The sequence below is a fragment of the Rana temporaria genome, chromosome 7, assembly GCF_905171775.1.
Source record: "Rana temporaria chromosome 7, aRanTem1.1, whole genome shotgun sequence".
Taxonomy (NCBI): domain Eukaryota; kingdom Metazoa; phylum Chordata; class Amphibia; order Anura; family Ranidae; genus Rana; species Rana temporaria.
The window spans coordinates 48,014,118-48,040,926 of NC_053495.1; the positions used below are offsets into that span (position 1 = coordinate 48,014,118).

A 26,809-nucleotide genomic window follows, 5' to 3' on the forward strand; every position below is an offset into this window, starting at 1 on the left:
AAATATTCGACATAGAGAGAAAAGATTTGTAATTTTAGAGACAGTGTTGGGGTAGACCATTTGACATGAATGACGAAGATTCGAAGAAGCAGCGAAAAACATACAAACTTCGAATCTGTCATTGAAGGCTTATGGTGTCTGTCGAAAGTTCTAAGAAGATTCGACGGAGCAGCTAAACTGTACGAAGCCGCACTAATACATTTCCGGTTAAATGCTCGGCCCATAGGCTATAGAAGAATTTGAATGTTGGTTGACTAGTAATAGTAATTTATAAATATAATTATTACTTGTGTCATACAACATTAGAATTCTCCTATAGCTTGTAGGCGGTACATTCGACCGGAAATGTACGATTGCGGCGTCGTACAGTTTAGCTGCTCCGTTGAACATTCGTCAGACACCATAAGCCTTCAATGACAGATTCGACCTTGATTAATTTGGATTTTCGGACGAATGTATTTTTTAACAAAACAAAATAAATAAAAATGAATTTTGGGAGCAACTAAATAAATTAATTTTTTGGAAGAAAACAAAATTTTCGTGCACATTTCTAGAGTCTATAGGTGCTGGCTGTGGGGAGATTGGTTGTAGAGAGTCTATAGTTTTTGGGGGGTAGGGGGGGGTATTTTTTTGTGGGTGGACCATTGTTGATGGGTGGATCTATTGAGGAACTATTTTGCTGCTTTTCTTGTTATCATTAACAAATTCCATAGGAATTACTTAGCACCAAAAAATTATACTTGGTTCTGTATCCTCTAAAAGGGGTGGTACTGGGAGGTGGGTAGAGGGAGGAGCCAAGGAACATGCTCACAGGTGGGTTGGGGGCGGAAACAGGGGTGACTCCGAAAGTGGGAGTTCCTGCACCTATTCTTGGAGAAAAAAAAACATGTAACCATGCAACTTTAACACAAGGAGAGAAACGGTAAAGGCAAAAACGTTTAAGTAGATTCCATTTGTAAAAATCTCATTTCATTTTAAAACAGGACATATACAGGGCAATATGCATCAAGAGAATTAAGAAGAAACCTGGCTGCATCAGTTGGCAAAGCCTATGCGTCAGCAATCCTGGGCAGCCAACTGAGACAGTTTGCACAGGTCTGCAACAGAAATTCTACTGGAGATGAGCCAGATTTTAGTCAGATTTTTTTCAAGCTGTATGGGTGAGCTGGACTATAGACCACCTCTTCTTTATGTTAAAGTAGTGCGGCATTGGGGAACCAGGCAGGACCGACAACACTTTGCGATTTGATCGCACCAAAGGCAGCAGCATGGTCAACAAACAGGAAGTAAGGAGTTCAGGAGGTATCTAGCAGATTAAGGCGTTTTTTCTAAACTTGCAGCTTTTAAAAGTGATGTAACATGGGGCAATATGCATTCATTGCAGAGATTTAGGACAATTTTTTTTTTTATTTAGTCCACACACACAGAAGTTTTGTGGATTCAACTTTAGAAGTCATTCTACACCATGCGATTATTTATGTTACATCTTTACACACAAATAACTGCCAACCCTGAAAAGAACGAGCCATTGTCTGAAAGAGGCAAAGATAATCCCATCCTATTCTATTACTGTAGGTCTAGTAATTCTTGCTTTATCGATTGCCCTGACGTATTAGATGGAGGCTCTGCATTGTATCTATACAACACTCCAGAAAACTCTGATGAAAATGGAAAAAGTCGGCGTACTTTGGCAGTCTTGGAGTTTCAGGTCATACTTATAATCAGTGTCCATCTGGTCATTTCGACACAGCAATGGTTTATCTTCTAGAATGTCTTCATAGTGGGGAGCGGAGATACTTGTAAAATCCACTGTGCCAAATGGCTTAATGTCAAAGCCCTGGGAGTGGTCGTCAATGCAGGACAAGTCCATTGTGTTCATCCCAAAATTCATGCTCCAAAATGGCATTTCTGTGTCCACCATGGTTGATGTGGTTTCCTGCAAAATAATATAGATATACTGTTAGCAAATTTAAAAAGTACAACAAAAGTTTATTTTAAGTAAACTTGGATTTCGTTTTGGCTTATAATTAGTTTTAAAGCAGAACTAATCCCATCAATTTAACGGTTAAAGTGTTACTAAACCCAGGACCCTGCATTCACTATATATGGTCTCCCACAGTACACAGAACGTAGAAATGCAATAATTTTAGTAAATATAAACTGCTAAATACCTTTTCTCATCAGCAGTACATAGCAGTCTTGTGACTTCTATCAGTGTCTGGTTAAAGCTTTTAGGACTAGATTTCATACTGCACTGGCTGACCTATCAGAATGCAAGACCCCTGACCCTCTGCCTGGACAGTGCTGATTGGCCCTGTGCTGATCACATGCACTCTCCCAAGAAAAAAACAACAACTCTGTAGCAATACAGACCAAACTGAGCATGTGCAGCCTGACTCTAGTAACTCTGTCTTATCCGGACATATTTTGGAGACCATGCAAGAAGGGGCCGGATCTGTGCATACAGGATCCAAAGGTCTTCTTAGACAATGCAGAGGATTAACCCCTTAGGTACCGCAGTGAGTATAACAAGCATGCTTTACTGCATATACAGACTGATTTTACTGTTTAAAAAGGATAAAGCAGAACTAAACCCTTCTATCCTTTTCGGCCAAGGAAGCTGCCATCTTAGCCTCTGTTTGATCTGATGGCCCCAGGAGACATTAGGCAGTTAAGAAATCGACCAGTTAGTACTTTAGATACTTAAAGCGGTATTAAACCCTCCCCCAAAAAAAAAATATATTGCAGCTTACTAATCTTTGGGTGTTGTGGCTGCATTTGTTTCATTTGTAGGCTTTTTTCCCTTTATTTTCACCTGTGATCTGGTCAGACGTGCAAGGCTGGATTCCCCGCGGGAGTCAGAACCCAGAAGAGGTGCAAATACCTGTCTCAGACAGGTATCGGCACCCCCCTCCCCACTCAAAGGTGCCAAATGTGACACCGGAGGGGGGGAGGGATCCAAAAAGCGGAGGTTCACTTTTTGTGTGAACCTCCGCTTTAAATACTTATAACTATATTATGAACACTGAGGTTTTACAAGATACAATAGGATCCATTGATATCAGTAAAATTGAGGATGTATCCTAGAAACCTTGTTTGCAAAGGGAGAAAATAAACTGACAACACAGTCTACAACCTTCTTTATTATACATTGTTCCTTCCTACCTCCCAATTAGCATCTGCTACGCCGTATATTTATTACCTGATGTGCCCACAAACGTGTTTAAATAAATCTATTAAAGAGTTTTGATAAGCATTTGTCTACTTGGCTGTATGTGCCAAAGCTAAAATACGTATTTTTTTTTAGGAATACTACTTGTTACAGTTTGCTAACACCAAAGAGACATTTGACAGAAACAATTTTATTTTTCCCCCACCCAACTGATGATAAATGAATCTCTTTAGTCAATAAAGGTGCTTCTTGACCATAATCATGTATGCAAACAATGTTATCCTTTCCTGAGAGAAACTTTGAAGCTAGAAATGCTGTTTGGCTGTCATGCTACATCTCTCTTCAATATTGAGTCACTAACCCATAAGAAGCATGCAAATAGGAAATTCTTATCTAAAAGAGCACCATGCTCTCCACACTGGGAAAAACAACGGACAAACCCTTATTGCTTTCAAGAACAGTTCATTTAAATAAAAAATGTTTAAAAAATGTCACTCTTCTGTCTAATGCCTCTCACACACGATCAGAATTTCCGATGTGATAAAATCTGATGGAATTTTTGGTCAGAATTCCGTTCAAGCTGTCTTGCATACACACTGTCAAACCAAATTCCGACCGTCCAAAACGCGGTGACGTAAAACACTACGACGAGACGAGAAAAATTAAGTTCAATGCTTCCGAGCATGCATCGACTCCGACTCCGTCGGAGTTCCACACAGACGATCGGAATTTCCGATAGGATTTTTTTTCCATAGGTATGTTTTATTTCTAAACTCCGACGGAAAAAAGTCTGATGGGGCCCACACACCGTTGGAATATCCAATGAAAAAATTCCGTCAGACTTTCTGATCGTGTGTACAAGGCATAAGGGTTCACCACTCACAATAAACATTAGATGGGCATATAATGAACAATCATTTACCCGTACAATATGGGACACTTGAAGGTTGGGACAAGATTCAAACTAACAGCTTATGCAGCATTTCTATCTAATGGTTCTTCCAGCAATATTTTATGAAGATACATTTTGAGACTTTTTAATATTTATGGCAGCTCTTGCATGCACCAGATTAAAAAATAAAAATATTACTGAAAGTTTACTTTACACAGAATACTACTTCATTTTCAAAAGTCACATAGCAGTCTGACACTGGGTATTACGCACATAACAAGCAAGTTAGAAGAAAACATCATAACAAGCAAGTTAAAAGAAAACACCATGGCCTTGTTCATTGCCATTTACTGCTATGATGCAACATGTGACAAGAACTCAAAGATCAGAACAAATCCGCTACCGAAAAGAAGAAAAAAATCCAAATCATGTCACTACAGATACATAATAATTCTGGATCTATATTTTTAATTTGTCTATGGATGGTACGATTTACTGTCATGGAATGCAGAGTTATGCCCTGTACACACGATCGGTTCGTCTGATGAAAACGAACCAATCGATTTTTTCAATCAGATATCCGATGAAGCTGACTTTAATCAGTCTTGCCTACCCACCATCGGTTAAAAATCTGATCGTGTCCAACACGGTGACGTAAAACACAACGACTTGCTGAGAAAAATGAAGTTCAATGCTTCCGAGCATGCGTCGACTTGATTCTGAGCATGCGTGTATTTTTGACCGATGGATTTCCCCACAGACGATCGTTTTTTAACCATAAGAAAAATTGAAAACAGGTTCTATTTTTTTTTCACCGATGGGAAAAAAACTGATGGGGCCCACACACGATCGGTTCGTCCGATGAAAACGGTCCAATCGGTCCGTTTTCATCAGACGAACCTATCGTGTGTACAGGGCATTAGAGTGTTTATACAGGTCGAGGAACTTTGAGTTGACTTCTCAAATCCCTGTTAACTAGTTTCCCTCTACTGCCTCAGTCTGACCTCTTCTGTCTATCAACCACTCTAACCCTTCAAGGGCCCATCTGCTACCATTCTTCCTTTTTCAGGTGTGCCCTAAAAATACTCTGTGCACACTACTGTCCCTGCACATCTTTTTAGTTTTTCAATTTAAAGTCACCCCACACCCATCTTTATTAGAGTCCAACTCCAGCCAATAATATATCTTTGGATCATGTGGGGAAAAGTGTAGTTCTTCTCTCAGGTTGTTCCTGTCTGGGCAATTTTCCTCCACTTCATGTTCCAGAGGAACTACAAAAAGTAAAGCTTCCCAAAGTGAAAGGAAATCCCAACTATGCAAGTTATTGTCATAAAAAGTGTTTGGGGACCCGGGTCCTGCCCCAGGGGACATGTATCAATGCAAAAAACTGAAGTTTTTTCAGGAGCAGTGATTTTAATAATACTTAAAGTGAAACAATTCAAGTGAAATATTCCTTTAAAGTTTGCATCTGGGGGTGTCTATAGTATGCCTGCAAAGTAGCACGTTTCCCGTGTTTATAACATTCTCTGTACAAAATTACATTTCTAAAAGGAAAATAAGTCATTTAAAACTCCTCGCGGCTATAATGAATTTCCCGGCAATACAGATCAAAGTCATTGAAAGTCATTTAAAAAAAAAGAAAGAAAAAAAAAGGCCCTTCAGGTCTAGTATGGATATTAAGGGGAACCCTGCGCCAAATAAAAAAAAATGTCATGGGGTTCCCCCCAAAAATCCATACCAGACCCTTATCCAAGCACGCAACCTGGCAGGCCGTAGGAAAAGAGGGCGGACGAGAGCGCCCCCCCCTCCGGAACTGTACCAGGCCACATGCCCTTAACATTGGGAGGATGCCTCGTCCCCACAACCCTTACCCGGGTCCCCAAACACTTTTTATGACAATAACTTGCATATTAACCTTTAAAATTAGCATTTTAATGTTCGTGTCCCATAGACTTTAACGGTGTTCGCGTCTTCAAATACATTTTTTGCCTGTTCACATGTTCTGCTGCGGACTGAACCGAGGAATGTTCGGCTCATCCCTAATCATGACTGTGTCAGGCAAGGCTAGTCATTGCAGCCCGAGGCACCTGCCACGAACGGGCCCTAAAAAAACTAGACCACATTCAAAATGTGTAATAATAGCTTTTCTGCATGCTGCAGCTTTACTAACTATACCATTACTCAATAGATACAATGGACACATAAAGAGCCTTTACAAGAAAGAATACATGTATTTTGTTACTTCTGAGAACTTCCTTAATTAAATGGTTAATGCTTTTTCTTTGTAAGAGCTTCAGAAAATTATCACATTTTTAACATTTGATATTTATATTACAACAGGACATTTAATTCTTTCTAATGGTCTGTTTTCTTTAAAATAAGGGTTCCCGTAAATTGAGCACTTAATCAGGCACCATTACTGGACATTAAATGCTTAATTAGCTGTTAGACCGCTATGGTCAGGTCATCCTCTTAAACTCTGTCCTCCTTGGAAAGTTAACAAGTCTAATTTTAGGTCTCGTAACCACTGGTATCTGTCATCACAAACAGCATGACTGGTATTAGTGGTATGAGTTATAATTCAGATGAATATAATCCAGATGCCTACTGCACCGGTCACTCCAATGATAGCAAATTGGCCTTTCACCCACTGAGATCAAATAATATCATTAACTGAGTGGGAACTATTCTAGCTTTCGAAACAATAAGTCATCACCACCAGAAAAACATGTCATTTGAAGTTTCAGAATCATTAGAAAGAGAAGGATTAGAATCCCAGTTGGGTTTTTATTGCTATCTGTGTCTGTAGACAGGGGCCCCGGCCTTCTTCTTCTTTACCAATCTTTATTATTGCCTCTGTCTCTATAAGATATTTACTCTCACTTCTAGCCTGGTGCAACCACTGTCACCAGAATGAGAAATGAGGGGAAATCTTTCTATGGGAGCCACATATATTGGTAAAAATGGAACTGGGGTTTTTGCCATTTCCCACTCTATTCAAAACTAAAAAATGTTTGACTGGCCATACAATTTAAAGGGAATCTATCCTCTAATCACAAACCTAACTGATTAACTGCCCTTTAGCATCCTTTGGTACCCAATGCTGTTTAATATTTGCCCATCCTGAAGAAACTGCTGTACCTGGTTTCCTGTATACATCAGTCTAAAGCCGCGCACACATGACCATTTTTCATGTCATGGAAAAAAAATGAAGTTTTTCTCGACGTGATTCCTCTCAAGCCTGCCTTGAATACACACAATCGTGATAAAAAATGCTCGAGCAAAGCGCGGTGACGTACAACACGTACGACAACACTATAAAGGTTAAGTTCCATACGAATGGCGCCACTCTTTGGGCTGATTATGCTCATTTCCGTCTCATAACTTGCTTCTGAGCATGCATGTTTTTTCCCCGTCATTAAAGCGTACACACGACCGTTTTTTCACGATGAGAAAAACAAGGACGTGAAAAAATAGAGCATGTTCTACATTTTTAATGCCCATTTTTCTCGTCGAGAAAAATGCTCTGGAGCCTACACACGACCGTTTTTAACGACCAATTAAACATTTTTTATTTTTTGCTCGTCATGAAAAATGGTCGTGTGTACGCTGTATTAGGGTCTCTGGTTGAAGAAAAGTTTCAGTAAGGCCAGCTTGCTTAATTCACAACTTAAAGTATATATAGTTTTAGATTTAGAGTTTGTAAGAGATAAATTGCTGTCTGTGTCTTGTTGGGGAGATTTCTCCTCACTTCCTGTCTGAGAGATGCACAAGGAAGGAAGAGGAAATCTCTCCAATTTAAGAGGGGTTTCTATTGTGACTGACATCATCGGAGCTTAGACATTCAAACGGCCGGAGAACATGAATCCGTAAGGAAGACCAAATCAAGATGGAACCGCCGTGGCGGGTAACAGCTCAGTGCCGGATGGCTCTGTTTAAAAAATATATCAGTCACAATGTGCTAGTATGTGGTGAATAGAATCACATTATGGTACAAACTTGCAGTGGGCCCATTGAAAACAACAGGTTTGTGGAGTTTATTACCTCTTTAAAAGGACACCCGTTCATAGCAACTGTGAGAGGGGATCCAAAGAGCGTTTGCACTGGAATATTTGGCTGTCAATGACAGCCATGATCTATTGTAAAACCCAGAAGGGATATTGATTAGTTGCTGGGCTTAAGATCATGTACCACTTCAACACTGATCAAAGAGGAAACACTTATGATGTCATAGGAGCTTCCCGTGAGCTCCAGCAAGCAAAATTCCTAATTTGCTGACAAAGAATATTTTCAAATATTAGCTGATCTTCCACCACCCTCAAAAATACTAGGTAGACAAATACAGGCTGGTATTTGCATAGCCATAAGTCAGGAATTATTTAGTCCCTTTGTCAGATTTCTACCGGCGCACATGAATTCCAACAACAGGTGAGTGCTATAAAAATGGCCTTTCCCAGTGTTGGGTAGAGTGCCAAGTGTAGTTCCCCACTTTGACCATTAGTTGTTACCTTAGCTAGGAATGAGAGTAGGTTTAGAGAGCCCTTGAATCGAGTAGAAAGTGTAGTCACCTAGAAAACCACTAAAAGGTCCCTAAACCAATAGTGGGGAATGAGTCTAGGGAGTGGCAGCACTGCCTCTGCGAGTGTGGGGCATTTTGAAAAGTGGGTCTATGATATAAATAGTCATGGGCATTGTAGTCATGGGAAGGTTCTGGAGGATGTATATATGCGATTATCTGCATTCAGTAAACTGTTAAAAGGCTATAATTTTGTGGACTTTTTATTTTCGAACCTCAAAAACATGATGTCCTCTGGAAATGGGTCCATTGCCAAAAAAGCCTAAAGCAGGTATGGGACAGACTACTACTTGGGGGGGGGGTGAGGATTAGGCCAACACAGGGGTCTTCTGGGGTGTGATCATAGAACTGAAGGATCCAGTAGCCTAGCTTCCAGGCCATGTACGAAGAGGCTGCCCAGCTGCTTACTGAACAGAGAGGGTCTCTTTGTTGGCACAGGTGCCGTTAAAACAACAAAGTGTTCTCCAACTGAATAAGGTGGAGATCATCCCGCCTCTCCACCTTGTTTGAAAAGATTCAAAGTATTTCCTGAATGGCACACATGCCAAGTAAGTGACCTTCTTCATTCACAGTGCAGCAGGTTAACCGCTTAGCATGCGACCCAGAAGATAGTAAAGATTACGGTAGTAGCAGTGCGTAGAAAACTGAGTTCCAGCTTCCACTGAGATCCTACAGGTATTGAATATACATACCTGCAATGGTCTAAACTGTACCTATGTAACTATGCAAAAATTGTCATGCCTGAACTTCATATTTGGAGAAGGATAACAACTTTTTTTTTTTTTAGACATTGCAGGAACAGAGGTACATTGTGGGAATGCTGAAAAGTTCTTATTTTAATACAACTATAGCTATAAGCGGCAAAAGCCTTACTGATTTAGGAAAACACCGGAAAATAAGCTTTTTTTTTTTTTTTATATCAGTAACTACATCAGCTGAGCGGGTCTGTATTTCAAGTAACACGCATACAACAAGTGGCCGTTTATTGGTTTATTGATCTCTGTCCAAAGTACACATAGTTGACTGAAAGAGTGCAGGTTATTTGTAGCTAGCGATAACAGGTCAGCTCTGTAATTCTGTGCCTGAGCACAGTTTGTACAAGGCTTGGGAAACAGGTGTAAGTGATCAGGGCCTTGATAGTTATTTCACAGGTAGTGACATGTCTAGTATGTGTAGTCTAATAAGTTCAATTTTCTTGTACAATTTTCCTTTAGACCCCTTTCACACTGAGGCGCTTTGTAGGTGCTATAACGCTAATAAATAGCACCTGCAAAGCGCCCTGAAGGAGCAGCTCCTCACACTAAAAATAGCGGCGCTTTACCACTGACGCACCCACTGCCCCAGTGTAAAAGGGGCCTTATATTTACCTTAACTATGTAGTGCAAGCAGGGGCGGACTGACCATTGAGGCACTCGGGCACTGCCCAAGGGCCCCATGCCACTAGGGGGCCCAATCAGGGTTGCCAGGCTCAGTAAAACCAGGGACAGTATGTAAAAATCTGTGTTTTTTTTACATCTGTCCCTGATATGTCCAAAACCGACATGCTTTTGATGTGAAAATCCCGAGATTTTAGCTGCCCCGCCTCTGCACTGCCTCCTGGCATGTTGGCCATCTGTAAGACCGGGGGCCCCATAATCTTCTATTGCCCGGGGGCCCCATGAGCTGTCAGTCCGCCCCTGAGTGCAAGGGCCTGCCTAATTGGCTACAATTGAAAGTTGTTTTGTTTTGACCTCATATTATATATTTTTTGTTAAATGTAAAGGAACATTGTACCAAAAGATTTAACATGTATGGCCAGCCTAAGGGCCGAATGAAAAAAGTGTGCCCATCAGAATTGTTTTTAAGGAATTATTTATTTAGTATGCTTTTTGTTCTGTGAGTGGAAGCAAAGTTAAAAGGAGTTGTCTATGCGCTTGTCTTATGTACTCCTAAAGCCCTGTACACACGATCAGTCCATCCAATGAGAACGGTCCGAAGGTCTGATGTGCCTACACACCATCAGTTAAAAAACGGATCGAGTACAACATGGTGACGTAAAACACAACGACGTGCTGAGAAAAATGAAGTTCAATGCTTCCAAGCATGCGTCAAATTGATTCTGAGAATGCGCTGGTTTTTAACCGATGCTTTTGCATACTAAGCGTCGGTTTTGACCTATCGGTTAGGCGTCCTTCGGTTCAATTTTAAAGCAAGTTCTAAAATTTTTAACCGAAGGATAACTGACCGATGGGGCCCACACACCATCGGTTTGGACCGATAAAACGGTCCTTCAGTCCGTTTCCATCGGTTTTGACCGACCGTGTGTACGCGGCCTACGAAACCGTAAGTTGCTAAACAAAACACAGGCGCTGCACCATATTATTTTTTCAAAAACAGCATTCATAAGCATATATTATTATATATATAAATGTATTATATATATATATATATATATATATATATATATTTATTTATTATTTATATTAATTCACTTGCAAAGATTCATGGGTGCACAGGTTCAAATGGCACAACAACCACAGCCAGGACTAACATATCTAAACGAGTTCCCAAAAACATCCTGTGGCCAGCATAAGAAAAAGTTTAAAAAAAAAAAAAAAAAAGTTCTACTTTAAAGAGTAACTCCACTTTTGTTGAGAAAAAAAAATCCCCTCTGGGTGATCTATGTACATTGCAAGGATTTTAACAAACGTTGTTTCATATTCCTACCTTTTGTTATTCTGAAGAAATATATGTTTGTTTTTCTGTGTCCATGTGAATGGGAATCATTTTAAAATTATCAATCAGCTGCTGCACCTGCAGGGCTCGAATAAGGAAAGTTGAAGGGCCTGCTTCCCTTTGGATTTCCTTTTTGGAGTATCTTGCCAAAAATTAAATTTTAGCTGCAGAGAGATGCCCAAAATCTGTCTTAGGTCTTCGTGCGGACTTCTGTGAAAATCAGTGAGCCAATCAGGGCCGCCATCAGGAATTATGGGGCCCCTTACACAGCTTCAGGCATGGGCCCCCTGGAGCAGAGAACCGGGGGGGGGGGGGGGGGGGGTGCTGCCGCCTGAAATTGAGAAGCGGGGGTGGGGGCTGCCGCGGATTGAGAAGCGGGGGGGCCCTTTACACAAAAAAGAAGAAATAAAAAAAGAAAAGTATAAAAAAAGGGGGTAGCCATCTGGGGACCTCTGGGCCCTTTAATAAAAATAAAAAAGATATATAAAAAAAATATATTTTTTTTAAAAAGGGGGTTGCCATCTGGGGACCTCTGGGCCCTTTAATAATATATATAAATGTTTGTGTGTGTGTGTGTGTGTATGTATATATATATATATATATATATATATATAAAGAAATTACAAAAAAGGGGGGTTGCCATCCGGGACCTCTGGGCCCTTTAATAAAAATGAAAAAAAGAAACCTCTGGGCCCTTTAATAATAAAAAAATAAATAAATATATATATATATATTAAAATAAACATTTATGAAAAAAAAGGGGGGTTGCCATCTGGGGACCTCAGGGCCCTTTAATAAAAAAAAAAAAATATATATATATATATATAAATAAAAAAATAAACATTTATAAAAAAAAAAGGGGGGATTTGCCACACATGGGGCCCTGGGGACCTCTGAGCCCTTTAATAATATATATATATATATATAAAAAAATATATAAAGACAAAAAAATATATATATAAAAAAAAATATATATAAAAAAATATAATTTTTTTATTAAAAAAGGGGGGTTGCCATCCGGGGCCCTATAAAAAAATATATAAAGACAAAAAAAAAAAATATATATATATATATATATATATTATATATATATATATAAATAAAAATATATAATTTTTTTTATAAAAAAAGGGGGGTTGCCACCCGGGGCCCTGGGGACCTCTGGGCCCTTTAATAATAATAATAATAATAATATTATATATATATGGGGACCTCCGGACCTCTAAAAAAAAAAAAAATGGCCCTTTATTAAAAAATAAAATAAAAATATATAAATAAAATATTTTTTTATAAAAAATAAATAAAAAAGGGGGGTTGCCATCCGGGGCCTCCGGACCTCTAAAAAAAAAATTGGCCCCTAAAAAAAAAAAAAAAAAAAAAAAAAAAAATTTTTTTTTTTTTTTAAAGGGGGTTGCCATCCGGGCCCCTGGGGACCTCCGGGCCCCTTACAGGTGTAATGCCTGTACCCCCCTGATGGCGGCCCTGGAGCCAATCACACAAGCAGTACAGACACCTCCAGGTTGCCATATTGCATTTTATAGAAAATGGCCGCGCTGCAGATTACAAAAGGTCATTTTTAATAGCATTCTATCATAATATGATTTGTGTAGCAATTGTATATGCTTTATATATTTTATTTTTTTTTTGCTATTTTTTCTCCCATGAAAGTGGAGTTACCCTTTAAATGTTAACCTGAAAATAGGATGCCTTGTCTGGAGTTTTCTGCAACCCCAGCTCAATAACATGTTTTCAGACATTATTCCCAGCAAATGAGAAGCTCGATGTGTGCAGTATATTCGGATGTAACCTTTCACTCACTTTACTTATTTTAGTATTTGGCTTCCACGTAATTGTCCCAGCGGGAGAAGATGAACTTCCTTAATGTGAAGGAATATGGCAACAACGGGTCATAAGCCTCAAATCAAAACATATCAGAGAATGGGCATATCCACTATAATCGCAGAAACTGAAGATAGATAAATAGATGGATAGACAGATAGATAAAAAAATCAGACTTCGATGCAGCTCTCAGAATAAGAGTATTTGGTAATTGATCCTGCCATTAGGGTTCTTATGCAGGCACTTCACTCTTGTAGCACGGTCACAATTCTCTGTCTATGTCTCCCAATTATGCTTCTGTATTGTCACCCTGTAAGATGCTTCCCTAGTAGAGAAATATGTTCCATTATTCTTAAAGGTCTATTCACATCAGCTAGATCAGTTGCAGTGCAGTTAACACATATGTTAGATGCATTGCTTTAAGACAGAACATGGACTGCATAAAACGCACCACAAGAGACCAAACCTTGGAATAGCTGCATTTTTATTAGCTCAGTTTACTATTGCTTTAACCGCTTAAGGACCGCCCCACGTACATTTACTGCGGCAGGGCAGCCCTCGAGCGTAAAATCACATACCTGTACACGAGTCCTTCCTGTGGGTCTGGATCTTGCACGTGCGCCACCTGAAACCCGCTTCCGCTGTAATTGGACACAGCGAGAGGCAATCAGCGTGTCTGGCAGGCACTGCTATTGTTCGTAGAGAGGCAGAACGACGGTCTGCCTATGTAAACAAGGCATATTTTTGTTCTGCCAGTAATAAAGACAGAGATCTTGCGTTTCTGCTTTGATCGCCCCTGATGTTTGCGAGCGTCAATTATAGAGTGACAGTGCATTTTTTTTTACCACTGATCACTGTATTGGCATCACTGGTCCCAAAAAGGTCCACCGCCATTACTAGTAAAAACAAGAAAAAAAATTAAAAGTCCATAAATCTATGCCATAGTTTGTAGATGCAAAAACTTTTGCGCAAACCAATCATTATACGTTTATTGGGATTTTTTTTTACCAACAACATGTAGCAGAATACATATTGACTTAAACTGATGAAGAAATTCGATTTTTTTTATTGGATGAATTTTATAGCAATAAATATTGTTTTTTTTTTCAATTGTCTGTCTTTTTTTGTTTAGAACGCAAAAAATAAAAAATAAAAAAATCGCAGAGGTGATCAAATACCACCAAAAGAAATTTTCATTTGTGAGAAAAAAAGGACATAAATTTTGTTTGGGTTCAGTGTCACACGACCGCGCAATTGTCAGTTAGTGCAGCGCAGTGCAGTATTGCAAAAAATGGCCTGGTCAGGAAGGGGGTAAAACCTTCTGGAGCTGGAGGGGTTAATCATTGAAGAACATTGCTAAGCTCAGTGTTAGTAAACAATCAATTTAACAATTTTAGGCCAAATCTAATTCTTTTTATAAAGGCGATAATACGGCACTGTCTCATCCTACAATTTCCACACAGCTGGACACTTTCTGTTGTCATGTGTTTTCACTAAGAAGCTGTGTCCTTGAACTGGGACATAAATGGACTTACAAATCACATCAGGAAGCTTAAAATGGAGGATTCTGGCTAGGGGACAGCATCAGATAGGCTATTTTAGCTTTCATTTCTCTGTGAGAAAGGGGACAGTTTACAGGACCTGTACGTCTCTGGAGTAAAGTGGTTCCTGAGGATAAAAATAGAAACAGTTGCAATCTTGAATATGAACCTAATTTTACTAATTCTATGTTAAAATTAAGCTGAAATGAACAAAAAAAAATACTGTTATTCTAAAAAAAACATTATTATACCGAACGTTGCATTGTAGGGGCCCTTATTTTAAAGACCAACATGGTCCTGGAACCAGGAACACTGCGTGGCACGGGCACCCTGGCCTGTAAGGAATATACATGTGTAGCGCTTAAAATGACTAAATGAAAATCAAATACCATACAATGTGAAATAATAAAATTAAGACACATATAACAATAATAAATTGATGTGCACAGATCATATATGAGTCCCTCTGGTGGGAGGAACAAGGAATGTGCCTGACTGGCACGTGATGCAGGTGATCTGATACACCTGCTGGTTGGTAACAAAACACAAAACTGTGATAACCAAATAAGTATTAAGTGAAAAAGTTCATCAACATCAAAGAGTCAATCAGGTGAGTAAGTGAATAGATGTAAATGCGTGACTTCTTCAATGTGACAATCCCACCACCGAGAGAAATGCAGGCTTACCGGAACACGTTGACCAACCATGACGTATGCCACCGAAGGTCAATCAAAGATTTAAATGACAGATGTCATAAACGATCCTTGGCAGGAATCATGCGCCCAACCGGTCAGAGTGTCTTTCAATGGGATGGGTATATAGGAACAAGCTGGAAACTGTACTTGTAATGGAATCCCCAAACTGGTTTGCTCAGTATATTAGTGGTGCATACAGAAAAGAGAGAGTGGCCACATAGCGTAATTCCGTTTGATAGATAAAAATTAAGTTTTTATTCACAGCTATCAAACTTACATTTGGCTGGAGTTTAAAGAGCTCTTGCATGCAAATGGGGTGGCAGTGGAGTCCTCCGACACGTTTCGTGGTCAAAGCACATCGCCTGTAAGGCCATTTCGCTGGGGTGCCGTGGTATGGTCACCCTGAAGGTGGACGCCACACTGGAAGAAGACCCAGACCAATGGCGTCTGTCTCATAAATACCCTCCCCCAGCATGCACAGTGAGGAAAACTTCTGATTGGCTGCTGGGAAAAAGCACCCAAACCTCGACTCCACTGCTGTCACCTATCGTCCTGGGGTGTGCTCAGCACCCCAGAAGCGACAGAATTAGCCCACAGCATAGCCAATCTGAGACAGAAATCCAAATTTAAGCAAAGAGCATGAACACAGATAATGGTACTAAAGGGCATTCTACACCTATGCTCCTTGGGACACATTACACCTTACTGTCATTTACATAGAGGTCACCATGGCAAGGAACTTGTAATTGTTGCAGAAATTGTGGTGCAGGATTGAAGCCGAAATTGTGGTGTAGGATTGAAGCCAGCTGGGTCAATTGACTAACGTGTATAGGCCATTCACTTAGCAAAGTGAGCTTAGTCTAGATCATGTTTACATCAACCATCCAATCATGTGCAAGCAAAAAAAAATATATATATAATTTATTTTTTTATTTCCTTGTCCTTGACGGGGTATTCAAAGGGAACACAGCTTCTTCTTAATTACATATCAGTAGATATTCAGTTTGCAGAGATCATTTGCTCGGGAAATAATCTCTACTCCCTTCCTAAATCAACCCCATTAGCTTACAGCAGGCATGTTCAAACTGTGGGTCACATTCGGCCCGAAGAGCTAACTAACCTCAAACCTTTGGCAACCTGCACAGCCTCCTTCAGGTGCACACCGCTCTACTGAATTATTGCTGGTCTTCCATAATCCCGACGGCTGTCATAGACAGGCCACTATTTTGCCCACCTCGCCTCTCTTCTCTTTCTTTCCTAACACACAAATATGGGGAAAAGAGCCTTTAACCAAGTGGATTTCATCTAGTGACATCCATACAGGGGTTCTGAAGGTGGATTCTCACAGTTGTGTGATGTGCTCGGTGTCATTCTGGGAGCATGTGAGTGCATTTTGTGTCATTTTATCTTTGCTTAATAAAGACTTTTATTGCACCAGTAAGGCATGCACTTCCCTTGTCTGTTTTTTGTTTAGATTGTCCACAGTCCTTGTTTTGCCAATTGGATGACTGCAAAGACCCTAATATAATGAAGGCTGAACACTGGAAATACAAAAAATACAGTCACTTCCAGCGCTAATAGGTCTTCCAAGGTGTGGCGTAACAGATATCAGATAAAATAGTGGTGTGAAAAGGTATAGATGGTATCCCAAAGCTAGGTGGATGCTGCCTTCCTTAGATGGGGTAATCCGAAAGTAACTACAAGAAAAACAGAAATGGAAGGCGCGCGCACACCTAGTGCATCACCAGAGATAATTTAATATTTTTTTTCTTGCATAAAAGTGGGTACTCACAAAATGCAACTGACAAAAATCCATAAACACAGTGCATGGACATGCACAGAACACGGGGTACAGCTAAAGCGCCTCGAGGGCGCACCCCCTTCCTCAGAGCTAGGCTCCAACACTGGTTCTGAGATTTTTTGGTTGGTCACACCTGAGTGTGAGAGTAGGATTAATGGTGATCTGCTTAATAAAAATTTGATGGTTGTGATTAAACAGTGGTTAAATATTCAACGGGGATTGGTCCTACCGAAAATGATGATGACGATTGCTGTTTAAAATCTTCATTATGCCATTCACCGTAAAAAATTTGAGATTCTGAACTGTCTAATTTTATTGTGGCCTGCGATTGGTTACCAAATCACTTAACTACTTGCCGACCAGCTGCCGCAGTTATACGGAGGCAGGTCGGCTCACCCTGCGCAAGAGCCCGTCGCTATACGTCAGGCTCTCGAAGCGGCCACGAGGGGGGGGGGCCCCGCTCGTCCCTGACTCCTGTGCGAAGTGTCCGCCATAATGTCGCAGTACCGAAAAAAATACCGCTGATTGCTACCATTACTAGTAAAAAAAAATATTAATAAAAATGCCATAAAACTACCCCCTATTTTGTAAACGCTATAACTTTTGCGCAAACCAATCAATAAACGTTTATTACATTTTTTTTTTTACAAAAAATATGTAGAAGAATATGTATTGTCCTAAACTGAGGAAAAAATTTTTTTTTATATATTTTTGGGGGATATTTATTATAGCAAAAAGTTAAAAATATTAAATTTTTTCAAAATTGACGCTCTATTTTTGTTTATAGCGCAAAAACTAAAAACCGCAGAGGTGATCAAATACCACCAAAAGAAAGCTCTATTTGTGGGAAGAAAAGGACGCCAATTTTGTTTGGGAGCCACGTCGCATGAACGCGCAATTGTCAGTTAAAGCAACGCAGTGCCGAATCGCAAAAAGTGGTCTGGTCTTCGACCAGCAATATGGTCCGGGGGTTAAGTGGTTAAGTAGTCAGCGCTCTTCAAAAGGTCACAGCTTACAGCCTGCACCAATTATCAAATCGGCCCAATGATTCTTTGGCATATTGTATGTTGGTGCTAAAATAATTATTCCTATGTTACATAGGTATGTTTTGTCACAAGAAATCTGTGGCACAACACATAATATTGGCTTTAGGATAAAGACTTTCTAACGTCATGATTAGTGATAAGGAGTTAAAATTAGGTGCCGGGTAAACGGAGAATGAAAGGAGGTGGATGGGACATAGAGATGGCTAGCTGTGTTAGTGAAGGGTTGGAATTGGAGTATGTGGGAAGGAAGTGTAGAAATAGGCAGATGTATTGATGCTTGCTCTCTCTTTTTTTTTTGTATGAGAATGAACATCAAGTTGTATAATGGAAAAAGATTTAATAAAGATATAAAGTTAAAAAAATAAAAATAATTAGGTATAGGCTTAGGGCAGATAGGGTTGAAGTTATTGGATTAGATTGAGGAATACAGAGTCAGTCTACCCAAAAATAAAATTTCAGGTTTTGAAAGATACAAAAAAAAAAAAGAGATGAAATACTCCAAGGTGGGAAGATACACCAGAATCTCTAGGGTAGGTACTACCTACCTCTAAGAAGTGACTCAGTGCCCCGATTACTGATTACTTTTGTATATCTTGTCAATTAATCATTGCTATTGCTACCGGAGCTTCTGGATTTCAAGAAACACCTTTTTAAGAAGATTGGCTAAGTTGATATTTTTAGCTGATTGTTCATACATGTTCATAATGAACATGTACAGCCATGCTGACCATTCATGCATGATTATACATATACTGTATCAGATACCCCTGGTGCTGTCCAAATCTCAGGAGAACATAAGGGTTTGCCTAACTTCTCAGCAGAAATTCACTTTCCAGAGGTGTCTGCAGATGCCTATAGACATTACGATCATGGGTGAATTTTTCAGGATGTATTTATTTATTACCATAAAATAGTTAACAGGTGATCTAAGCTGGACTTGGTAATGATTTCCAGATCATCATCCTCAGCAGATATATTGGAAATGTTCTAAAGGCCTTATTAAAACTATATTATTCCAAGTGGACCTGACAGCTTGCCGTATTTTTCGGACCATAAGACGCACCTGACCATAAGACGCACCTAGATTTTAGAGGAGAAAAATTAGAAAAAAAAAATTCTGACCCAAATATGTACTGAAATATTTAGTTTAGTTACTGAGTTACCGTACTGTAAATGCCTTATTTAGTTTTTTATGGCACTGCCGTTTACTGTTTGCTGTACAGATTCTGTACAGATGCTGTTTGCAGATGTTCATGAGGGAACGACCAATTAGGTAACACTGTACTGGTCATCTGACTCAGGAGAGCACGCAGTGCACGGAGCAATACGAAGTGATGTCATGTGGGCGTAACTCCGTGCACTGGACATGGTGCTAAGCTTCCTGGAGCCTGCTTCCCATACTGACATGCCGCCGAGGACCAGCCCGCTGAAAACCCAGCCGAAAACCCCCCTGATTAGCCCGCCGAAAACCCAGCTGATTAGCCCGCCGAAAACCCCGCTGATGGTCCCCTCTCATGGTGTCCGCTGATGGTCCCTGCTGTTGATCCCCGCTGATGATCCCGCCAGCTGCCTGCCTGTGTTTTGTGTCCACCGCTATGTGAAATGGCGATGACAGGGGGGGGGGGGGCTGTCCATTCAATATTCGGACCATTAGACACAGGGACTTTTTCACCCATACATTTGAGGTAAAAAAAGTGCATCTTATGGTCCGAAAAATACGGTACTTCTTGCTTCTCTCCTCTTTTCAGCTTAAAATTTACATTTATGCCAAGCGTACATGTTTAGGGAACTGAAGGCTTATAGTCATCCCTCCAGGTGGTCAGAACATGCTGACATAACAGACCTCTTTTCACATCATATGCCCCATACACATGATTCGAATATCGTACGACTTTTTTTGCTTAATAGTCGAAAGCAGAAATTAAATAGGTTATTAAAGTCATGAAAATTCTCATACAAAAAAAAAAAAAAAACAGGAAGTGATGTCATGTGTTGTAATGTATTTGTATTGTATTTTCGGACGACAACTGTACTGACTAAACTAAAATAGTACAACCTGGTATCATACTAGGAAAGTTTTCGTGCATGTCTGATAAAATAATATCGGATGAACTGTCATGATCGGCTCTTGAAAGCTCTGTACTAACGATCCGATGATCGTACGATTCTTCCACGGACAACATTTTTGGTATGATATTCGGATCGTGTGTACGGGCCATTATGACCAACTAGTCTTGGCACCTCAAGATAAGATTGGTGCATGTTGGTGCTGGGGTGTCAAACAAGCACAAGTCTGCATGTACTGTATATACCCAGATCATTTGAAAATGATAGGCTGGCTATTGGTTTGCGTATATATGATCTGTCCACTGTCTAATCTGTATAACTTGCTTAAATCTTTTGTTTGCATTATACATTCATCGCTGTAAGAAAAAAAAATTCTTTGTTCGGGGTTCCCCAGAAAGGTGTGAAGCTGGAAGTCTGAGCTCTGATTATACACACACACACACACACACACACACTGTTTGCATAGGGCAGGACTGTATTTTGCGTGTGAACTTGTATTGGACTTGATAATGATCTCTATGGCCCATTACAATTTCACTGGTTTGTGATTTGCTGCCCAGGACACACCTATAATCCAGTTCCTCAACCATAAAATCTTCAGCACTAACCAGTTACATATCTTTATCATGGCATTTTTTTCCTTGTTAGAAGTTAATATGCTTTGTATTCGTGTTCTCTTTTTATAGAATCTTTTAATTTAGTTATAAATTAACTCCAGCTTGGGCAGGTTTCTGATGACTGGCTGTATTTGGCAGAGTCTTGAATTCTTTCTACCAGGGCCGAGTTAACAAGATTTATAGACGTAGCAATTTAAAAAAATATATATACGAAGTATCTCACAAAAGTGAGTGCACCCCTCACATTTTTGTAAATATTTTATTATATCTTTTCACGTGACAACACTAAAGAAATGGCATTTTGCTACAATGTAAAGTAGTGAGTGTACAGCTTGTATAAGGCCCCATACACACGAGAGGATTTATCCGCGAATACGGTCCAGCGGACCGTTCCCGCGGATAAATCCTCTCGAGGATTTCAGCGGATTTCTCTGCGATGGAGTGTACTCACCATCGCATTGAAATCCGCGCCGAAATCCTCTGGCGATGACGTGTCGCGCCGTCGCCGCGATTATGACGCGGCGACGTGCGCGACGCTGTCATATGAGGAATTCCACGCATGCATCGAATCATTACGACGCATGCGGGGGATGGATCCGGTGAGTCTATACAGACCAGCGGATCCATCCGTTGGGATGGATTCCAGCAGATAGATTTGTTTAGCATGTCAGCGAATATTCGATCTGCTGGAATCCATCCCAGGGGAGAAATATCCGCGGAAACAGATCCGCTGGAGTGTACACACCATAGGATCTATCCGCTGAAACCCATTTGTTGGGATTTATCTGCGGATGGATTCTATCGTGTGTATGGGGCCTAACAGTGTAAATTTGCTGTCCCCTCAAAATAACTCAACACACAGCCATTAATGTCTAAACCGCTGGCAACAAAAGTGAGTACACCCCTAAGTGAAAATGTCCAAATCAGGCCCAAAGTGTCAATATTTGTGTGGCCACCATTATTTTCCAGTACTGTCTTAATCCTCTTGGGCATGGAGTTCTACTCCTCCGTGACAACATCACAGAGCTGGTGGATGTTAGAGACCTTGCGCTCCTCCACCTTCTGTTTAAGGATGCCCCACAAATGCTCCATAGGGTTTAGGTCTGGAGACATGCTTGGCCAGTCCATCACTTTTACCCTCAGCTTCTTTAGCAAGACATTGGTCATCTTGGAGGTGTGTTTGGGGTCGTTATTATGTTGGAATACTGCCCTGTGACCCTGTCTCCGAAGGGAGGGATCATGCTGCTGGTTTTCCAGTATGCTCGTCCGACAGAAGCCGGCCGAACGCCATCTTCTGTCAAGACCAGCTGCCATACACATGGCCGGAATGTTGGGTGTTCTTTATTGAACGAGCTGATGTCGCCCAACATTCCACCCGTGTGTACTAGGCTTTAATATTGAGAAATGTACCATGCAAATAGCCCCTTCAATCTACTCTACACAAAACTAAACTATACATATAGCAGTGCAATTACCTTGTACTCTATCGTTTAACATACACAAAACACTGGCAGACAAATATCATTAGGTGGGATCCATTATATATGATATGCTAATCACAATATCACAATACAGAGCTTTGGGTCCAATTCACACAAAGAGTAACAGGCTTAACTCGCTAAGCATTATTTAACGTAACATTAATTATTTTCAGCTAATTTTGTGAGTGATTTTTCAGTGAATTTTTTTTAGACACTAATGGAAGGAAGTAATTGTCCTTAGGCCAAATAATAATCATTTTAACTTACTGAACTGAGCTTCAGGCCTTGTTACACCTATGTATTTTTAGTGCTTTTTGCATTTTTTTAACTAGGTTTCCTATGGAACACATTCTGTAGTGCAAATCTGCAAAATGCACTAAAAATGCATAGGGGTGAACCAGGCCTAATGCCGCGTACACACGGTCGTTTTTCGGCATTAAAAAAAAACGACATTTTCAGCATGTCCAAAAAACAATGTTTTTCCAACTTCATCATTAAAAACGATGTTGCCCACACACCATCGTTTTTAAAAAATGATGAACAAAGCGCGGTGACGTACAACACGTTCTGAAAAAAATTGAATGTAGACAGACTATAGATCAAAGGAAGCATTGTAGTTGAGCCATAGAAAGTCAGTTTGGTTCAGGCTCAAAATATATGAATGAAACCCACTAGACCACATTTTTTGCAAAGACATCTTTTACTTTTCACAGTTTGTTTTACTGTTCTGTGCTAATAAAATTTTGTGTTCTGGAACTCTTTGAAGATTTGTTTTTTAAAAAAATTCATGTAAGATGCAGAGATGAGCCAACCTACAGTATTTGAATCCACATGTGCCTTGATCTTACCAATTGGAGTCAAGGTAGCTCAATTTTCAGTAAATTTGCCAATCTCATTGAACATCTTTTAGTGGTCAGGATTAAAGCTGCCGATATGTAAAAACTTAGCTTTGTCATAGACCAGGGGTCTCAAACTGGCGGCCCTCCAGCTGTTGCGAAACGATAAGTCCCATGAGGCATTGCAAGACTGGTAGTTACAAGCAGGACTCCCAAAGGCAGAGGCTAGGTGGGACTTGTAGTTTCGCAACAGGTGGAGGGCTGCCAGTTTAAGGCCCCTGTCCTAGACAGTTCCAGTTCAGATTTGTAAAGGGTATTAACACCCTAAACATACCCAGGCACAAAAAAAAGGGGGGCGCTGGTGCAACTGACAAAAGGGGGTTTGACAAAGGGAGCCACACCCCGAAATGCATTACCACGCCCATTATTATCACACATAACATCATTACGGGCATTTTGTGGGCCTGCTACACTTTCCTACTGCCCACAGTGGTTCTTATCCATGTGATATACGCACTCAGTCTGCTGCTCCTGCTGGCTCTTCCTGGTGTTCCCTGGTCAACTTTCTGGTTCTAAGCACCTTACATCACATCCATGCAGAGGGGCTTGCTAAGCATTGACCACCTGGTAGTCTAAGGCCTGGTACACACGATAGGATTGATCCGCGGATACGGTCCGCCGGACCGTATCCGCGGATAAATCCTCTGGTGGATTTGGATCCGTTGGCATGTACTCACCATCGGATCCAAATCTGCGCGGAATTAAACCGCGGTGACGTGTCGCGCCGTCGCCGCAATGATGACGCGGCAACGTGCGCGACGCTGTCATATAAGGAAATCCACGCATGCGTCGAATCATTACGACGCATGCGAGGGATGGGTTCGGACGGATCGATCCGGTGAGTCTGTACAGACCACCGGATCGATCCGCTGGAGCCGATTCCAGCGGATAGATTTGTTAGCATGCTTACAAATTTTTATCTGCTGGAAATCGGAAATATCCGCGGATAAATATCCGCTGGAACGTACACACCAGGGGATCTATCCGCTGAAACCGATCCGCTGAGATTTTTCAGCGGATGGATCCTCTCGTGTGTACGGGGCCTAAGGCCAGTGTGCAAGTTATTTGATTGCCGCTATAGGATTTTGCTAGTGAGGACAATAGCTCAAAAGAAGCATAAGCAAACTCTTGGATCGGACCCCATTACACAGTCTACTCTCTTCCCAGTGTACATTTCCCTTTCTCTTGTTCATTATATTGCACAGGACATATTGCACCATCCTGAACTGTCCCTCTTTCCTCACTGGCTTCCCCCAGTGATTGCAATCCAATAGGTTTTCATTGGATAGGAATGTCATTCTGCTGCTCCACTCTCTGTTGCCTATTCTAGTGCTTCATCTCTCAGTGAGCTTGTCTGGGGGGGTACGGGGTGGCAAATTAGGCAACTGCTCAGGATTTCCTTGTCAGTAGTGCTCCAGGTTACCATTCCTTCTATTCTTCTTGTTCACCTCAATTTTGCCACAGGAAGAGTTCCCCACAACAATATAATTTGCACTGTATGTCGAGTACAGTACACTGCTCTATATGACACATGCTCCACATCTTTCTACTTCGTACTCCCATGACATAAGGCATGTGCTCCACACCACTCTGTACAGCAGTGCTTACCAATTAACAGTGGTCTAGGGGGTCTCAACTGTGGCCTCTGATTTGACCAAAGTCACACATTATGTTTAGTATAATAATGTTTAGGATACACAATGCAAAAAAAGACTGTCAGAGAGTGCAGGAAATGATGGTCAGAACCTGTGGACATGCCAAGAGTGGTTGGAGATTGCAGACAAGCTGTAGGAGACAGTAAAGCACTGTACACACGCTCAGTTTTCTCTGCGGTAAAAAGTCCACTGTGAAAACAGAGGGGAAAGCCGAGAACCCGGCAGGAAAACTGCCATGGAGCTTTGGCCGGGAACCCTGGCCATGTGTATGCTTCATCGGCACTGCCTCGCAGTGTTTCCCATAGGCAAGTAGTAGATCTGGCGGGAAAAAAAAGCAGGTTCTCTATTTTCCCACCAGGATTCCGGACTGTTTTCCTGACGCGAAAACTGCGATGGAGAATACACACGTCCAGGTTTTCCCGGCCAAAAGCTCTCCTGGCAGTTTTCCTTCTGGGAAAAACAATTGTGTGTGAGGCCTCGTACACACGACCAAACATGTCTGCTGAAACTGGTCCAGCGGACCAGTTTTTTTATCGGACATGTTTGGTCGTGTGTACGGCCGGCCGGACAATTTTCCGGCGGATCGGACAGGTTTCCAGCGGACAAATGTTTCTTAGCATACAAAGAAACATGTCCGCTGGAAGCCTGTCCGTTGGACATGTTCGGTCGTCTGTACGACTCACCGGACATGTCCGCTCGGCCGAAAGCCCTTGCATGCGTCAAAGTGATTCACACGCATGCGTGGAAGCATTGACCTTCCAGGGTCGTGCACGTCGCTGCGTCATCATCGCGGCGACGACGGGGCCACGTCACCGCGTATCCTGTCCGTGCGGATTTCTGTTTGATGGTGTGTACAACCATCAGACAGAAATCTCTGAGCGGACATGTCCGATGAAAACGGTCCGCGGACCATTTTCATCGGACATGTCCCCTCGTGTGTACGAGGCCTATGAGTCTTAAAAGTCTGGAGACATGTTACATAAAGTGAGTAGAGATCACTGCTATTACACCATTACAAATCAGTATGCCCACTCTCCGCACAGACTGCTGGGGTCTTAGGGCCATACAAAATGCATCAAATGGTCGCTGCATGTTAGGAACCACGGCTATACACAGAGCCGCATGGCATACTCCGCAATATATACTCCACATCATTCCATTCAGTCCACAATCGGTATCTACTCTGTCTCTCAGCATGGTCAGATCATGTGCAGTGGTATACATATATACATCATACTTGTCCATCTAAAACACCTAATTGTGCAGTAATGGATACCAGTATGTTATGAAACAATCCACATCATTCAACCACAATTTACCTATTTATAATTGAGCCCATATTTGCCAATCTCCATTAACATGGCATAGAAATCTCACTCACTCCCATTTCGCAATGTATCTTCATATGACCTATAATCAAACTCTCTCAACCTTTTACCCAATTAATTTTAAGCCCATGAAGCCAGACAAACACCTACACACTAGTATGTGTCATGGATAACTTCCTTTTAATGATAACGGGGATGCGATGTGGTTGCTGCAACTTCCCACAGAAAGTATTCGTAAAGAGAAGCATTCGAGATCTGGAGGTTGCCCAATCTATCGCAATCCACAAATGACGAACAAGACATTATAACCTAGGCAGATGTTAATGACTAATTCACTTTGTGGTTTATAAGCATAATCAGTCAACAGGTTTAATCTTGTGTTAATTTGTATTTCTTGCTGTAAGCTATGTTTGATTAAATATTTAATTATTCATCCAAAGCGGCAGATAAAAGATTTTAAAATTTGATTTAGAAAGTGATTATCTATT

At 40.9% G+C, this 26,809-nt stretch overlaps 1 protein-coding gene across 3 annotated transcripts in view; it reads right to left on the minus strand.

Moving 5' to 3' along the window:
* Positions 1 to 26,809, minus strand: part of PPARG (peroxisome proliferator activated receptor gamma) — a 109,127-nt gene that overhangs the window by 47,277 nt on the left and 35,041 nt on the right. For all 3 annotated transcript variants that reach the window (XM_040359322.1, XM_040359321.1, XM_040359320.1), the window contains one exon: positions 1,687 to 1,936. In XM_040359322.1, coding sequence (XP_040215256.1) covers positions 1,687 to 1,921 — 235 coding nt within the window. In that variant the 5' untranslated portion in view covers positions 1,922 to 1,936. The remainder of the gene's footprint in view (positions 1 to 1,686; positions 1,937 to 26,809) is intronic.